This window comes from Hyperoodon ampullatus, assembly GCF_949752795.1.
Source record: "Hyperoodon ampullatus genome assembly, contig: scaffold_355, whole genome shotgun sequence".
Lineage (NCBI taxonomy): Eukaryota > Metazoa > Chordata > Mammalia > Artiodactyla > Ziphiidae > Hyperoodon > Hyperoodon ampullatus.
Window position 1 is genome coordinate 188,228 of NW_027640976.1, and position 19,069 is coordinate 207,296.

The following is a 19,069-nucleotide window of genomic DNA, read 5'->3' on the forward strand; positions in this document are numbered from 1 at the left end:
CTAAGTGATTAAGACCAACACAGTCAAAAATAAATAAATAAATTAATTAATTAAAAAAAAATGAACAAGAAGTAGTGAGGCATAAACTTAGGGGGGGTTTTCCTGGCACATTCCAGGCTAACTTACAACCTAGGAACACGACTTCCAGGAAGGCTCTGCTGTCCTAGTAACCAGACTTGGGAATGGAGAAACGCTGCAGCCTTTTGGCCGTTTCCTGCAACAGCAGCTTTAAACACAGTGCTAATGGTCACTTAATATTCACAATAATTGCAGACCCATAAATGACACCTCCCCTCAAAAAAAACTGGGGCATCGAAAATCGACCAAAAATTTCCAAAGAAGGCAACCTTTCAAGAAGACAATTTCAAGAGGCATATTTTACTCACATTTTTTTCTTTTTCTTTTTTTTTTAAACAATAAAGGGCATGGAAAATGCTCAATATCATGAATTAAGAAAGACGTGCAAATCCAACATTATTAACATGCTGTTAAGTATGTGCCCTTGCCATGATGTGACGAGAATGGCACTTTACTTCTGTGGTCTTCCTCCCAAAGAACGCACAAGCCCGGTCTAAACACGGGAAAAACATCAGGCAAATTCCAGTCGTGGGACACCCTGAAAAATACCTGACCGGTACCCCCTCAAAATTGTCAAAGGTCATCAAAAACAAGGAATGGGGCTTCCCTGGTGGCGCAGTGGTTGAGAGTCCGCCTGCCGATGCAGGGGACGCGGGTTCGTGCCCCGGTCTGGGAGGATCCCACATGCCGCGGAGCGGCTGGGCCCGTGAGCCGTGGCCACTGAGCCTGTGCTCCGGAGCCTGTGCTCCGCAAGGGGAGAGGCCACAACAGTGAGAGGCCCGCCTACCGCAAAAAAAAAAAAAAAAAAAAAAAAAAAAAAAAAAAAACAAGGAATGTCTGAGAAACTGTCACAGTCAACTGGAACCTCCAGAGGCATGATGACTCGACAAAATGTGGCAGCCTGGATGGGACTTTGGATGAGAACAAGGACATTAGAGAAAAACTCTGGGGATCTGAATAAAGTGTGAACTTCAGTTAATAATAATGTATCAATATTGGTTTATTAATTTTGACAAGCATGCCATGCTAATGTAAGATGTGAACAATAGGGGTAACTGGGTGTGGGGTATATGATAACTCTCTGTATTCACAATTTTTCTGTAAATCTAAAACTAGTTTAGAATCCAAAGGTTATTAAAAGTAGTGATTCCCTGAAAAAAAACAATAAACAAGAAAATAAAACAGTAACAACAAAACATGTGGGTCAATGTGGCAGTGACCGCTAGTTATATCCCCAATATCTATTTTTTCTTCCCTCAATAGCAGTAGATACTCCTCCCCGTCACCTCCAATTTTCATCTGAGTATATAGACACCCAGCCTCCTCTGCTGAGAGGTGTAGCCCATGGGTGTTAGGTGGAAGTGATGTGTGCATATTCTGGTGGGGGTGAGCCACCTGGCACCCTAAGAACAAGGGCAACTCCCTAAGGATGCTCGTAAGGCTGCTTGGGTCCCTGCTGACTTTGTGGAGCAGAGCTTGCCACATCAGTCCAGACTTTCCCATGAGAAAGAAACACACTTCTATCCTCTTTAAACCTTGGTTAACTTGGGTCATTGCCACATGAAACCAAACCTATATCCTAACAGACATAGCAAGCAAGAGAGCAACTCTCTCCTGGTAAGAGTCAATTTCCATGGTAGGATTCTGTATTGAGGAACTTCAATTCCTAACAGACTCAGAAACCTAGAGAATATCTAGCCTTGTTTCTGGATAAGTATAGTGGATCAAGCCACTTGACTGCTCAAAAAATTTCTCATAGACTAGCAGGATATGAAGTTACTGATCTCATGGGAGTCTTCCAGCTAAGGTTCTTCTCTTATGAATAAGGCTTTATCTTTTTTTGCCTGAAGTTAATTCTCAGAAGACTAAGACTGCAGAATGGCATTTCAGTAATACTTCACTTTGTAACACAGATCCTACTTAGAGCTTTAATTAAAGAAATATTTCTGCCAATCTCTTTTGGCAGAATCTTCATTCTGAGGTGTTTTTTTTTAAAACAGTACTTCTTTTGAAAATCACTAATTCAAACATCCCTCTCTCTGACCACAGTGTTTCATGTTCATCTATCCCGGATAATTCTTCCACCTCACTGGGACCTCCAGTCCAAAGATCCTGCTACTTTTCCATCAGTCAGTCCTCTCCTTTCTTCATTTCCTTTTTTAGCCACATCTTAATAAAACTCATTCCAATACCCTGCATTCACTTACCCCTCTGTTTTCATTGCACCGACTTGACAAAACACCAAACTCAGACGGACTCGGCTATCTATTTTCTCCACGCTTACAGCTAAATTCTCCTGCACAAAGTCATACAACGGGGCAGATTGATTCTACTGTTAATACTTATTCCTCAAACTCAAATGGGTCCCTAACACTGCTCAGCGATTCTACTGCATTCCTTTGGTCAACTCACTTTCCCACTCTTGCAATAACTATTTCCAAACCTTCTCCTCAAAACTCCTATCACCTATGGGAGCCAGCCTCCTAGAGGGTTCCCTAGTATTCACACCCTTGTGTAGCCTCCGCTAACACCGTACCAGGTTTTGTCTGTGTGACCAATAGAAAATGGCAGAAGGGGTGATGGTACATCACCTCCAAGATTAGGTCATAAAAGGCTCTTTGGCCTCCATCTTGGTGCTCTCTCAGCTCACCCCCTCTGGGGAAAGTTATGTTGTGCGCTGCCCCATGGAGAGGTCCATGCGGAGAAGAACTGAAGCCTCCAGGTAACAGCCGTGTCAGTGAGGTTGGGGTGGCTCCTCCATCCCCAGTCAAGTCTCGAGAGAGTGAAGCCCCAGCCCAGAGCATGACTACAATCTCAGGAGGGATCCTGGAGCCAGAACCAGCCAGTGAAGCTGCTCCTGGATTCCTGACTCTCAGAAACCACGTGAAATAATACATGTTTGTTGTTTTAAGCTGCTGAATTTTAGGGTAATTTATTATATAATAGATAACTGATAGGCCACCTGCTCCTATCTCACTTTCAGCAGATGATCTCACCTCCTACTTTACAGATAAAAATAAAAGTAATCAGACAGGGACTCCATCTTGCAAATGTACCCTCATCTCTACATACCCTACCCTTTCCTGGAACAATGGCGGAGCTGTGCTCCCTCCCACTGAAGGCCCGTCCCTCCCCACGAGCTTTGGATTCCATCTCCTCCTGCCTTCTCATGAGGCTGGCACTATTGATTGCTGTCTTTCATGTAATCAGCTTCTCCTTTTCAGCTGGGTTTTAAAAACTCAATGAGAGAGAGAGAGAGAGAGAGAGAGAGAGAGAGAGAGAGAGAGAGAGAGAGAGAGATGGGGGGGAGGGAGGGGCGGGTGAGCCTCCTTCCATCTTTCATCATCTTTCAACTACTGCCCTGTGGCACAGACTGCAAACTGCTCCCCACCATCCAATCTCTCTTTCTTCCCTTCAGTAATAAAGGACAAACAGTTTTATCTTTTGGGGTTGGCAGAATGGCAGGAGACTTTTTTCTGTCATTTCAATCTGTTAGTATTATTTGTGTGATAAACAAAAAATGGAAATAGAATAGAATATATTATAAAGTTGAAATCCTTATTTGCTTTACTCAGAGGAAAATTTTATATATTTAACTGTATTCTTATCAATCACCCCTCCAGAAAACCCATGCAAATCTCAATTTAAACAGAAGTTTCCAAAATGGAACACATAATAAAGGATACAAATGCTCCTACTACAAATGTTGGGTTAAAGACATGATTCTGGAATGTGAACAGTGTCAGTCCCATGTAGGAGAAGATGAAATTCTCTGCCAAGAAATTGAGAAGCTCAAACAACTGAAACGAAATTTTAAAAGGTTAGTCCAGTAAACAAAGTTACATAATTTGAAAACATGAGTATTACTAAGATATTGAAACAGATACTTCAAATATGGAACGTTCATGTATATCCCCCAAAACTCATGATTCAGAGGGGAGCAAATGTAGAGATGGCATTTTTCTGGTCCCATAGAAAAAGCCAGAAATGTTACCCCTTCACTTCCCCAATCAGCTTCCCTTCTTCAATCCCCATATTCAGTCATTCTTATCCTCATCCTGCAAACCCTGCCAATGTTTTCTTTTGCAATGTTCTTTGCTGTCCCTGCCACTGCCTTAGTCTAACTTTCCTCACTTCCCACCCATAATGCTGTGAAAGGGCCCTAACTGGTAACCCTGCAATCCCTAAAAATATGGCAGTTCCAAGATATGTCCCTCTTTACGGGCTGTAAGATCCAGTTCAAATCCTTTTATCCTGGCACAGAATGCTTCATGACGACTCTCACAACAGCACCTTGCCATGTGATTTCACTTTTTACATGGTCTCAGCCCTCACTGAGGGAGTAGGGGCTTACACATTATAGTCCGGTGCTCTGTACCCTCCCCTGCTGCCTGCCCACCTCCACCTGTTCACATCACTGTGATGAAAAGGCCACAACTAGAAGCACGAAAATTACGAAAGAAGAAATCTCATTGGTAAAGGCAAATATACAATAAAGGTAATAAATCAACCATATATAAAGCTAGTAGGGGGCTTCCCTGGTGGCGCAGTGGTTGAGAGTCCGCCTGCCAATGGAGGGGACACGGGTTCATGCCCCGGTCCGGGAAGATCCCACACGCTGCAGAGCGGCTAGGCCCGTGAGCCATGGCCGCTGAGCCTGTGTGTCTGGAGGCTGTGCTCCGCAATGGGAGAGGCCACAGCAGTGAGAGGCCCGCGTACCACACACTCACAAAAAAAGCTAGTAGGAAGGTTAAAAGACAAAAGTAGTAAAATAATCTGTATCTGCAATAAGTAGTTAAGGGATACATAAAACAAAAGGATGTAAAATATGATGTCAAAAATAGTAAACGTGGGGGCTTCCCTGGTGGCGCAGTGGTTGAGAGTCCGCCTGCCGGTGCAGGGGACACGGGTTCATGCCCCGGTCTGGGAGGATCCCACATGCCGCGGAGCGGCTGGGCCCGTGAGCCATGGCCGCTGAGCCTGCGCGTCCGGAGCCTGTGCTCCGCAACGGGAGAGGCCACAACAGTGAGAGGCCCGCGTACAGCAAAAAAAAAAAAAAAAAAAAAAAAAAAAAAATCGGAAAAAAAAGAAATAGTAAACATGGTGGGGCTGAAATGCATTTGAACTTAAGAGCTCAGCAAATATATGCACCCCACTGTTCACTGCAGCATTATTTATGATAGCCAAGATACAGAAGCAACCTAACTGCCTATCAATAGATGAATGGATAAAGAAGATGTGGTGTGTGTGTGTGTGTGTGTGTGTGTGTGTGTGTGTGTGTGTGTGTGTACCCAATGGAATATCACTCAACCATGAAAAGGAATGAATTCTTCCCATTTGCAACTACACGGATGGACCTAGAGGGTATTATGCTAAGTATAATAAGTCAGAGAAAGACAAATACTATATGATTTCACTTATATGTGGAATCTAAAAACCAAAAAAAGAAGAAATATAACAAAACAGAAAAAGAGTTACAGATACAGAGAGCAAACAGGTGGTGGCCAGAGGAGTTGGGGGTGGGGGAAGGAAAGAAATAGGTGGTGGAGATTAAGAGGTACAAATTTCAAGTTACAAAATAAATGAATCATGGGGATGAAATGTACAGTGTGAGGAATATAGTCAATAACTATGTAATATCTTTGTACAGTAACACATGGTAATTAGACTTATGGTGATCATTTTGAAATGTATAGAAAAACCAAATTGCTATGTTGTATAACAGGAACTAACATAGTGTTGTGGGTCAATTATACTTCAAAACAAACAAACAAACTCATAGAAAAGAAATCAGATTTGTGGTTACCAAAGGCAAGTTGTGGGGAGAGGGGGAATTGGATGAAGGTGGTCAAAAGGTACAAGCTTTCAGTTATAAGATAAATAAGTACTAGGGATGTAATGTACAACATGATAAATAGAATCAACACTGCTTTATGTTATATATGAAAATAGTTAAGACAGTAAATCCTAAGAGTTCTCATCACAAGAAAATTTTTTTTTCTGTTTCTTTAATTTTGTATCTATATGAGATGATGTGATCATCATTTCATGATGTATGTAAGTCACATCATGATGCTGCACACCTTAGACAGTGCTGTATGCCAATTATATCTCAATAAAACTGGAAGGATAAAAAGCCATTAGACAAGGGAAACAAGGAAAGGAAGCTAACTGACTGACCACTGGAGCCACAATAATAAGAGCCCCTGGCTATTCTGCTGACCTATCTATACCCTAAAAGCTGTCACCCTTTAATCTGACAATCCCATCTATCTCTGGAGTCAACAGAAGAGGGGTTGAAATGAGCAGACATCACTTTGAACAGAACAAAGATTATTTTTCAGTAAAGAAAAAATTTGTTTTGCTGCAAGGAGGAGAAGTTTATTCACAAACTATAAAGTTTCTCTTACCTGTTTAGTTATATGCTGAGACTCCGTGGACAAATTATTGTATGTATAATGGGCCTGTGTGATGCCACAAAACAACACTGCAACCACACCTATAAATACAACAAGTTCCAAGTTCACATAAAAGGAGAGTTCCCAGCTTTTATACGGAGGCTCTTATTTTATAGAAGTAAATTAGATGCTTAGTGTTAAAATTTTCAGTTGTGACTTACTTTGTTGAGAGGAACTGCTTCCATTGAAACTCTTTTACATTCTAAAGTGACAGCATAAATCCCAACCCTAACAAGTGTGTTCAAACACTAGAGGAGTTGGTCCACACCCAGAAAAAAAATCACTGGCTAAGTCCCTCCTTGTAAGGGTTTACAATTAAAAGGAAAAAGTAACCTACCTGTGAAACCCCATGCTTCAGCCAAGAGGAAGGTACTCCAGGACATCAAGAAGAACAGGCCTGTCTCCAACAACTGGAACTCTCGTAATTTGGTGAACTTTGTCACGTAAGACTGTCAAGGTTGATAACAAGATCTCATAATACAGAAGTGTGACTAGAAAAAACAGTAGTCGAAGCAAGGCAAGCATAAAAGCAAAAGAAGGGTTCTCCAGTCTCTAACACAAAAGTCACAGAATAAGGAGGTACCAAAGCAAAGAAACTCTGAATACAAGCATTGTACTAAGGAGTCAGCAGCCTTCCCTTCCATGAGAAAGTCCTACAGCTTAGTCCATCCAATTGTTTTACGGGTATCACATGCCTTGCTAGAAACCACACAGTAAAGAATAGATATGACAGTAAATGACAGGAGTGACAGATCAGATACCCAACATGCCAACTCTATTAATTTGTGACCCAAAGCAAGACAGCTTCCATAATGATAGCAATTTACATCTATTAAGAAATATGTCATTTCCATGAGATTTCATGTTTACTTAATCATCTAACACCTCTGTGATGTGGAGAATTCCATGATGAAGAAACTGAGGCACGTCCCTCACTCATACTAGTCTAACAAGTATATGTTACTTGCCAGTGGAAGGGCCCGTGTCAAGCTGTGGCGAATCTCAGGCTGGAGTCTACATTCACTTCAACAAGTGTGTACTACAACACAAAGATTAAGTTCCTCAAGGAACTTATGCTAGGGAAGAAATCCTGGTCCTTCTTCAGAACTCTTTTTACTGTCCTTTTATGCCTCAGTTCATCTGTAAAAAGCCCGAGGACAAGTTTCTTCCACCACAAAGCTGAAGTATAGAAAATGAATATATTCTCAGAAAAAGTACTTGTTTTATATGAAAGTACCTTAGAAGTTTTACAGCTGGAAGCTCTTTAGAGATCAAGCCCCACTCATCTTCCCTGCTGTCCCAGCCCTCTACCTTCCTACACTAAGGTCCCATGAGGTGAAGTGTCAACGCTTCTATATCAGAAGCTCCAAAAGGCAGAGGCCACGTCTGTCTTGTTTATCTTTGATACACAGGGCATAGCATGTGGCAAGTAGCAGGCAATCAAGATTTCTTTTTGAAGAATGAAACATTGATATAAAAAGGAAAACTGAAGTTCCAGAATTTTAGGGATATTTGCACTTAAAGAATCCAATAACAGAAAATTTAGATCCATTTATTAAACTATCATTTTCTATTATATTTTAACGTATGAAAGTAAAACAACAATGAGTAAGAAAAAAAGAGGGTTTGTTTTTGAATGAATACAAGAATGACTTGCTCAATATTTCTAACAGCAAATTAGTGGCAGTGCATAGGACTCGAGAGCAGAAGGTTAAAATCGGTGACAGCTGAGATAAACTCCCAGATATCCTAACCTGGGAACCTTATTTTGTTCAACTGGCATCGAGGTCATACATTCCTATTTGTCCTATTAAACGAAGAGCAAAAGACTGCCAGGATGAACAGCCGTACAGAACAAGCAGAGGCTCTTTGGAATATATCTACCTTTATATCAATTTAGTCTACAACCTTAAAGTTCATCCCCATATAAAGCAGAAACTAACACACCACTGTAAAGCAATTATACTCCAATAAAGATGTTAAAAAATAAAAAAAATAAATAAAGTGGATGGATCTTAAAAAAAAAAAGTTCACCCCCAAAGGGTCACTGTGTCCAATTAGAATTCTGTAGTGAGTGTTTGAGGGCATGAAGTCCTACACAAAACAATGAAATTCTTTTATTTATTTATTGTTAAAGATAATTGCCTAATGTTTTCAAACCAAGTACTTGTTTATAAGGTTCATAATTATAACACGATGTCAATTATGGAACTAGTGGAGACCATGGAACACAGTATTCAATGACTCTGTGAGGTTAACAAGAAAAGATAAATAGAATAAAAGGATATTAAAGCTGTCACCACTCCAGTAGCAGCACCCATCGCGAAAGAGCCACTGAAGATTCCAAGGAAAATCCCGATAGACTTGAACATGGCTGTGACATCAAAGGTGTGGCTGTTGTCTCCGGCTGGCTGGTATGCTACTATTGAGCTACAAAAGAGAGGTGGTTCTTACTTCTAGAAGCAACTTTTACTTTTAAAACATTATCTAAAAAAAGAGTAAAATAAATTTAAAAAGATTACCTAGTGTAGAGCTTGAAGATGAAATCAGAGGGCGTAAAAACCAAAAACTTTGGATTTGAATTGCCAAAATAAGGTTGGACCAAGCCTTTTCCTCCAGCCTCAAGATACTGTGCAGTACTATTCTTTTGTGACTCTGTTTATGACTTACTGGTACTGAGTGCCTCAAAGCCCTAATGTACTAATGTGAACAAACTAATGAAAAATTCCCCGTATTTCCAACAGAGGCATAAGAATATAAAGGATATTATTCAATACTCAACCCGGTCACATTTTGTTTTTCCTGTGGGAAAAAAAAAGATGACTAAAGTACCCTTTCAACTTTTAGAATAGCAGAATGGGCCCAATGCCTCCTATCTATTCATTCACTGAAATGGACTTTTATAGATAAAAGGGCTTGAAAGGCCTGCCAAGGAATTAGAATCCACTTGACAGTACTTTTAGCATACCCAGCTGGATCCTCCACCTCAAACTTCTGAAAGAAAGTCCTCTGTAAGAGGCCAAGACAAGCAATTAGAAGGGACACTCTCCATCTTGAACTCACAGTTCAAACCTAGTCTAAAAATACTTCTTATAAAACAGTCGCCCCAGGAAGTAAATACAGCGGAGAAAATCACTGTTGCTAGTGGGTCTCTGGCAAGAGCGCCTACCATTACTAAATCAGTTCTCATCTCAGTTAATTGAGGTGCCAGTGTTTCTATAATAAATCCAGACTCAAAGACATCACGCAAGTCATGTCGAAGAAAAGAAGCAGAAAAAACACATTCCGAAGAATATAACGAATTCTCCCTGTGGTTACTGCAATGTTTTTTATGGTTCAAGGCTAAAAAATGGCCTTGCTATACCATGTTTACCAAGTTCTCTTCATACCTCCCTGGTTAAGCTAAAAAACAGAACAAAACAAAACAAAATCTAAGACCAAGCTAAAATTTCCTAATTTTACCTACTTTATTGAAGTATGACTCTAACATGAATTTCCGGTAGTGGCATCTAGAAATTTCTGAGACTCAATCTGAATTGAAAAATTTAAACATTTGCATTTAAATCTTCAAAGTGACCAGATCATTTTGGGACTGGTAGATTTCATATTATTTCAGTGAATAGGAAATGGCCTTTAATGTCATGCTATCTTACCTACACATAAAGGGCTCGACCACTGTAAATGAGATTTTACTACATTATAGCATGAAAATATAGCAGCTGGCTGGAGAAGAGAAAGGATATTGCTACAATAACCTTCCTCCCCGGCGATAGTTTTCAAAATGCTGGCAAGAACAAAATATCGATGCCATGCCTCCTGAGACTGCTTTCCCTGGATTGGTTCATGGAAATTCAAGATTCACACTAATCATTATTTTATTCTTTAATCACTAAAATGTATAAGAACACAGGAAAAGCATGGTGGGCTGAGAAGAGATGACAGGTTTGTTTCCTTCCTTTTCCAGTCACATGTTGGCCTCTGGATTGAAATCTTAATTCATCTTTTCTACATCAGTCAACATTTTATCTTGAGGCAGTAGCATTTTTATGAATACTTAAAAAAATCCTGAGAGTAATACAATGTACAATTTAGGGGGGAAAATCACCCCATCATTCCACTACCCGGACAGATCTATTATTTTCCTTCTGTATTTCTTTCCCCTCTTTTTGTTACATGCATGCTATTTCATGTTTAGTTGTAATCATAGTGAACATATGGTTTTGAATTCTGCTTCTTCAACTGACAATGACATAAGAATTATTACAGTCTAACCGTGGTTTTTTAAGACTTCAAAAATGATCCAAACGGACATAGCATAATTTATTTAACCATTTCCTCTCTGTCGGACATTTAAAAGTTTTGCTTCTATTATTTTTGCTACTATATATAACAGTGTGAAGGAACTTATTTGTGCTTTCTACAAATTTTGGACGATTTTCCTGTGCTACATTCCTAGAAATAGGGTATTACTATACTTATGGCTCCTTTTACATGTTGAACAATGGCTTTCAAATAGATCTGTATTACATTTCAGGAGGGAAATATGACTACATCTCTCAATGTTTTAGTGATCATATCCATTGGCCTAGAAATTCTACTTCTAAAAAATATCCTACAGAAATACTCTCAAGGATTCACATAAATATGTTCACTGCAGTGCTATTCACAATAGTACGATATTAGAAAACACCAAATATTAATCAACAGGGGGTTGGAGAGGTAAATTTGTAGTGCATTCATACAATGGGATAATGGAGGTATTAATACAGTACAATGTCTATGTGAAATAAGCAAGTTACAGAAAAGTATGTATAGTGCTATGCCTCTTTTTGTTTAAAAGTTAATATATTTATATGTATGCTAATATCCTAATGGAAACAATCTGGATGAAAACCTTAATAGTGGTTATTTCTGAGAGCTGAAATTTCAGGAATTTTCTACTTTCTAAATCAACTACTTTGAATATTAATCTTATTATCATAATGATAAAAAATAAAATATAAAAGAGTAGGTAATACCAATTTCAATGTCAACAACAATGTACAAGTGATATAGTTTTACAACTCCAGGGTTTCTCAATCCTGGCATTATTGATATTTGGGGCCAAATAATCATTTGTTGGGTGGTGGGTGCTGTCCTGTGTATTGAAGGATATTTAGCAGCACCCCTGGCTTCTACCCACTAGATGCCAGTAGCAGCCTCCTCCCATTCATGATAACCAAAATGTCCCCAGACATGGCCAAATATCCCCTGGTTGGGGGGCGGGGGCTGCAAAACTGTCCCCAGTTAAGAACGACTGTACTAGACCATTACCAGCAGTAACTATTTTCACTAACAATTTTTTTTCTTGTTAACTGAATAGGTAAAAATGGCCACTAATTTAATATGTATATCTCTGATAATCAGTAAAGTTAAACAGTTTGTCAGCCATGTTTGTTTACTCACACTTATATTTTATAAAATGTAAATGACCCTAAAAACATATTTTAAAGTAGTATGAATTTAGGTCTCAAGGGTAATCATGGTATATCCATTCAGAGGTATACTATGCAACTTAGACTTCATCTCTAACTAGATATGTATGACACTATATCAGTACACACAGCTCTACCTCATACAGCAATATATGAGGGAACCAGTTTCACTCCACCCTCACCCGATTAAAAGCATTAACGTTAACAAAAAAAAAGTCACTGCTAACCTAACAGGTCAAAAAGCAAACAAAAACAACTTCCAACATAAATTTCAACAACAGATGTCTTAACCTGTTAATTGCCAAGCAGAAGTCCTTCAGAAAGGGGCCCCCCTCTTTGTAAAAGGCTGTTTCTATAGAATATACACATTAGAAAATCATCAAACGGAAGTCAACACAAGGTAGACTATTTCTATCTAACGTACTTTTAGAGGCAAATGAAAGATGATGAAAAACATAACGCCAAGCACTACAGCTAGTGACCTCCCATAGCCAGCAACATCACTGGTTTCCCTTCATCTTTTGGGCAGGAACTCATTTGCTCACTTCTATTAAGATACTCACACAGCTAACGATTCCCCGGGTATGATACTCTTTAAATACAGTCCTTCTCCACCACAGTTCCACCAGACTATGGAATGAGTTAACTCACCGCCTGTGAATCTAGAGTAGTACTAGCTATGTACCATCCTTAGGAAAATCGAGGAAAGAATCACTTGAATCGTTCTCTACAAGGCTTAAATTCTCTCACACGACCCTGTTTGAGAAAGGTTGCAACAGAAGGACAAGAAGCCCTTTCCCCTTTGTGAGAAGTGTAACGGAAAGGGCATTCTCTTTCTAACACATTTATTCTTCACCAACACTGATACGTACATCCCCAAGCTCAAAATTTTCCAGTGGGTTTTCTTCTTTTAACACTATTCAACTGTTCTTAAAGTTGCAGGAAATAAGTTACTCTATTAATGGAAAAACTAAGGCACAGGGCACATCAGCTTAAGATAGGACCAGGAAAGAGGTTTTTCTGACTCTTATCCATTAGGGCAATGAGGAAGGAACACATATTAGTAAAGATGATTAAGTAGCAGAATAATTATCTAGGATGGCGAATTGATGCTAAAAGTAACTGCCTGTACCCTATTCTCTTCGTCTGGTAGCACTGATGATCTTACATGTTCTTATGTGCTGAAAACTTCAACAATCTTTGTAGCTTCATTTTTTTTATAACACGTAAGTTATAACCACACTATCCATTTCTTCCTCCCTTCAAACAATAGAAAACTTTTACTTTGCACCTATCATCCTTGAAGGTACATACATTTAGTATCAATATTAGTTCTAGGCTTTGAGCTTTATTTCTTAAATTAAATTTACATTAGTTGTAGACAGCTGCAAAAAAAATCTGGCAATAAATATGGTGGAGGGGGTAGAATTTATATACATTACATTCACAAAAGAAGATTTGATCTTTCGCACATCTTCATAAACAACATTTAAGGGATTAGTGTTACATCTCAGAAAGGATAATTTTCCACTTTGAAGTTAGACAATGCGGGCAATCAAGCTGTGCAAACCAGAGTCAGTGACTGATTACTCTTTTATAGTTAATGAAGTGGAAATTAAGGAGAGAAATAAAAGTAAGGAGGAAAGGTGAAGGGGTTTTACTTCTCTCTTGTAGAAAGTTCTGGTGTGGAGTAAAGGCAACTGTCTATAGGGTTAGATATTTGCTTAGTAGGAGTGAGTTGGCAGGACTGAGTTCCTCAGAGGTTCAGACCCATTCTTTCACCTGCAAACACCTTCTGGTAGCATGTATAGTAATTTCTACAATTAGATTAAAATATTGCTCATTTTCATTGTCTTTAAAAAGTATATTATTTAACACTTCTAAAAATTAAAAAGTTTCTGAAATGATTATGTTAAATAAGAGAAATATGAATTAAACTATGAGGTATTTCTCAATCATCAAATTGGCAAAGATACCAAAGCCTGACAAATACTCTGTTGGTGAAGCTGTGAGGAAACAGGCACTCCCACAATTTGGTGGTTAAAATGCAAAATAGCATAATACGTTTGACAGGCAATTTAGCAATGTAACAAAATTACAAATGTATTTACCCTTTAAGCCACTCATCTCACTTCTGGGAAGTTATCCTACCAATATACCAGTGCATGTATAAAACAGGTTAAGTTCAAGGTTAATCACTGCAGCATTATTTGGGATAGCAAAGAATTGAAAACCCTTTATGATTCCACCAATAGGAGACTGATTAAATAAACTATAATACAGTTCATAGAATAATATGCTCCTGCAAACAATGAATGAGAAAATTCCTTGTTTTGATACAGAAAGATCTCCAGAATATAGTTATGTGACAGAAAGTCAGGTAGGTATAGAACATATACAGCAGGCTACTTTTAAAATAAGAAATAAGAGGCAAATAAGAATATTTATTCATATGTGTGCTTACATTTGAATAAAGAAATACTAGGATACACAAGAAACTAATAAAATGGTTACCTATATAAGGGGCTACAGGGACAGGTGGATGAGGACAGGAGTAAGAATGTGACTTTTCAATGTATACCTTTCTATATCGTTGTGATTTTTGAACCATGTGAATATATATCTACGCCAAAAATTTAATTTGATGAAAAACTAAAATGTCCATGTTATAATGTTAAAACAGAATACAAAATTATACATACACTACAATCACAACTATGTAAAAATACTATGCATAGAAAAAAAAAAGAATTTTTAAAAATGTCCTAGAATGTTTACAGTAATTGTCTTTAGATGTCAGGAGTACATATCATTTTTTCCCTTCCTTTTCTTCCGTGCATTTTCCATGTTATCTATAAGTATATATTTCTTCAAGAGGAAAAAAATGCTTCAGTTTTTCAAATGTTTCCATTCATAATGCACTTCACTCAATAAGTGACTTTTGGTTCTTAGAACCCTAACATTCAATATACAGAATATAATAAGAAAACAAACACTTACGAAGATAGCACTATGGCAACAGCATCATTGAGGACACTTTCACCAAAAAGAAGTGCATAGAGTTCAACGTCAACTTGAAGCTCGTGGAATATGGCAAGAACAGTCACTAGCAAGTAGAAAGAGTCAGAGGAATATTAAGACATTACAAATATAACATTTTTCCCTCCACAGATGATCGTAATAGCTATTTATAAATTCATTTCTTTTTTTTTTTTTTTTTTTTGCGGTACGCGGGCCTCTCACTGTTGTGGCCTCTCCCGTTGCAGAGCACAGGCTCCGGACGCGCAGGCTCAGTGGCCATGGCTCACGGGCCCAGCAGCTCCGCAGCATGTGGGATCTTCCCAGCCCGGAGCACGAACCCGCGTCCCCTGCATCGGCAGGCGGACTCTCAACGACTGCGCCACCAGGGAAGCCCTATAAATTCATTTCTTCATCTCAGAATTCAATCCTAATAAACATTCTCTTACCATATCAAAGATTTAGTAATTTTATGTCAATATTTTTCTTTTCCATAACTGTGTAAGTGTAATATCTCCCTTCTCTCTCTTACAAACAGCTAAAAATAACCTTGGAGGACTGAGTTGGCCTACATTCTTCATGCAAATGCTAATAATCTTGTCTTGTACATTTCTTTTCCATAAAAAATACATGCAGAATTTCTTACAGACCAGGTGATCATTAATCTTTGATGAAGAAAACTATTATGAAAAGCATTTCCTGCTGCAAACTTCATTTTTTCCTCGGAGCCTTACAACTCACTTCTATTTGACTTGCAAATTTCAAGCACACCAGTTTAGCAAAGACAGTAGGAAATGAAAACACAAGTTTGGTTTTCGGTTGGGATAAAATTTATGACCAGAATTACAGCTGCTATATTTAACTTAATAAGAATCCAATCATTAGGCTATTACAGCTTGAGAAGAAAAAAAAAACCTTCTCTTAGGAAACAATTACATGAGAATTCTTAGAAAATCAGAAGAGACTGAAGTTGCATTATAACTTTAATTGCTGAGTCACGTACAGCTCGCTTGCTAAATAAACCCAAGCAGACATGAAAGATTATTATAACCAGAGTTGGGAGAGCCTCTTCAAATGCCAACCAAAAAACAGGAAGCCTGTATTTTAAAAGATATAGTTTCTACTGCAAAGCATTTCATCTGGGATATCCTGATATCAAAGCTAACCAAGAGAAGGAGAAAAGGAGGGCAGGAGCAATGCTGTAGAATTTTAAAAAGAGAACCTATGGCTCATCCTTCTATCAAGTGAACAACTGCAAAATAATAGAATTATTTATGGGAAAATACCTATATAATTCAGAAGAAATATAACTATCCAGCTGTATATAAGCAGAACAATTTTGCTTGAGCCATCCAGGCAATACTCCTATCAAAACAAAACCAGTTTTAATTAATGTAGCCAGTCGAACTGACTCAGATTTCTCATAGATTTTGAAAAGTCGAGGACCTTGCTTCTAGTAAGAGAACACGGAAAACAGAGACCACTGGCTTCCTGCAAAAACCATCCCACCTTCATACTGATAATGGGAACAGCTACAAACAGTAAGGTGGCAGCCCTGACTATCTTTAAGGAAGCGATTGCTTTTCAGTTCTAAAAATGCCAAACTATACAAATACCTCTCTAAAATGTCCTCTGAGCTTCTAAAATCATCTCCTGTAGAGTACAGAGCATATTTTCCTATTTTCTATAACACCTGTGTTATCAGAGTTAACATAGGAATTCAGAGATAACCTTTGACTATGCTGGATGATAATTAAAGAAGATTATTAACTTACAAGGTCAAAGGGTAAAAGAGAACAAACCTCTACCAAGGATCTAAAATCTAGCATCAGTAAAAGAAAACTTGCATCCTTAGTTCAAAAAATGCAGTCTCTGCTCTTCAGCCCATATATTCTCTAAGTTCTTAATCTGAATGTAGCTGTGAAGCTCACCAATACTATATTAGAAAAACTACAATCTAACTCATCTAACTCAATACAATTAAATTCATTCTCTAGTTATGCTAATATCAAAACTATTTTATAATCTGAAAGCCAATTTTATAAAAACAATTCTTTAATGTATATTACTGCCCGCCAATGACCCCAAATCACACTTGTTCTAGCACAACAGCCTTCTAACAATCATTTTAAAACTTTTTTTCTTACTCTTAAATGCAGATAGCTGAATGTAAATAGATTTTTAGGGATCTGTTTTCTAGAAGCTTGAAAGGAAATGTATAATTATTACCCATCTTAACTAATATAGTTCATCTTCTATACCCAGTCACTAGGGATAGAGACCAACCTGAAATTCTGAAGAAAATACCTTACGGCCCTCATTTAAACATCATCAAATTGTGGACTAGTAATAGGAAATACAGTAAAAAGAAAAAAAATGTGTGCTTAAGCCAAAAGGAGCCATTAATTTTGTTTTTTTCCTCCACAGTTGGAAAGTATAGTAAGATGGGGAGTACCTAATCCTGAATTCTACACCTCAAAGAAATACGTACATGTGTGTTGATGGAAAACCACTGTACAACTTAAGTACTTAAGCTCCACACTCATGTAAAACATACCTGGATCAGTTGCTGATACGATGGCACCAAACAGTAGGCAATCTGTAAAGTAAAAATCTCCCGCAAGTTGTCCAGTTACTTTCATCAGTGTTACACAGCCATACATTATTGATCTGTTCAATAAACATATGTCTACTTTAGAAAAAAAATCAACTGTTAAAGAAGTTACAATACAGTAAGAACAGAAAGATGGGTCTACTGTAGTACTTTGTGACTAATCCCAAATTTACTGCATGTCATTTAAATATGGTAATGCCTTAGCCTTAAGGAAAATTCAAACAACTGATCTGTGTGAATACATTTTACTGCAAAAGTTCTTGGACTCATTCGAGAATACAATGCTGCAGAAGTCAAATACATATTATTTTAGAATGATAATTTGAAGGCTAAAAGTGTTTTAAGCTTCAAGTACTTACCCAATTACAAAACAAGAAATTGCGGTTCCAAGAAAAGCATACGCTAAGATAGACCCAAGGTTTCGAAAGAAATGTCTCTGACAGAAAAAAAAAAGTTACACTGTGTTAGAATACTCACCAATTATTTAAAAAAGAAAAGGTTTTCTATTCTAGTGTGCTATGCTCATATTAAATGCATTATTCATTCAAGGAAATAAGTAAGAGAAAGAATTTTTGTATGGGCATAAACTTCAGCATGTCAAAAGGATAGGAGAGGAGGGAGGAGGGAGGGGAACCTGGAAGGAACTGCCTGTTTCTGAAGGTGTCAAAGATGATAAAGCCCATGGAGTTTAAGACTGTTCAAAGTATATGAAATACAAAAGCACTTACTCTTTTCAGACTATATCCCGCATAAAATATGATAGGAGGAAGTAATATGTTGAAAAATACTTCTGGATCAAAAGTAACCTGTTAAAATAAAGAGTGTTCTTTTAGATGAATTCCCTCAGAAGATTTCTTATTACATTATCAACTGAGCAAAAAGAAAAAAAGATTAAATGTTAAACTGGCAAAAGGCAAGAATATTACCACCGTGGTAAGTGAAAAATATTTCATATAGGATAGCTGTTATTCCACTTCTCAACCAAATAACAAGGAGATGATAGCGTTGGAACAATCAGTTAAGTCCTATCTGTGCAAAGTATCTTAAAATATTATGATAGCAAAAATTTTTTAAATAAGAGAAAGTATGAACATGTCTGCTTTAAATAAGAGACCCAAAACTGGTAACATAAAATTTGGGGGTACAACATTGTTGTTGGCAAGAGGAAACAGACTTCTTGCATAGGTAACATCTCTAAAGGTATATAATATAATATTGTGGTAAAAAGTTTCTGTACAAGTCAGATTTCTAGTCCTGACAGCCCATTCCTTTTTTTTTTTTTTTCTTGCGGTACGCGGGCCTCTCACTGTTGTGGCCTCTCCCGTTGCGGAGCACAGGCTCCAGACATGCAGGCTCAGTGGCCATGGCTCACGGGCCCAGCCACCGCTCTGCGGCATGTGGGATCTTCCCAGACCAGGGCACGAACC

General features: G+C 38.1%; 1 protein-coding gene across 3 annotated transcripts in view; it reads right to left on the reverse strand.

Annotated features, from left to right (window-relative positions):
• The window catches only part of SLC9A6 (solute carrier family 9 member A6), a gene marked incomplete at its 5' end in the record, with an annotated part of 51,302 nt that overhangs the window by 21,653 nt on the left and 10,580 nt on the right, over window positions 1-19,069 (reverse strand). For all 3 annotated transcript variants that reach the window (XM_079728624.1, XM_079728623.1, XM_079728622.1), the window contains 8 exons: window positions 3,765-3,878; window positions 6,489-6,577; window positions 6,874-6,979; window positions 8,825-8,966; window positions 15,011-15,116; window positions 17,586-17,698; window positions 18,002-18,078; window positions 18,371-18,448. In XM_079728624.1, coding sequence (XP_079584750.1) covers window positions 3,765-3,878; window positions 6,489-6,577; window positions 6,874-6,979; window positions 8,825-8,966; window positions 15,011-15,116; window positions 17,586-17,698; window positions 18,002-18,078; window positions 18,371-18,448 — 825 coding nt within the window. The remainder of the gene's footprint in view (window positions 1-3,764; window positions 3,879-6,488; window positions 6,578-6,873; window positions 6,980-8,824; window positions 8,967-15,010; window positions 15,117-17,585; window positions 17,699-18,001; window positions 18,079-18,370; window positions 18,449-19,069) is intronic.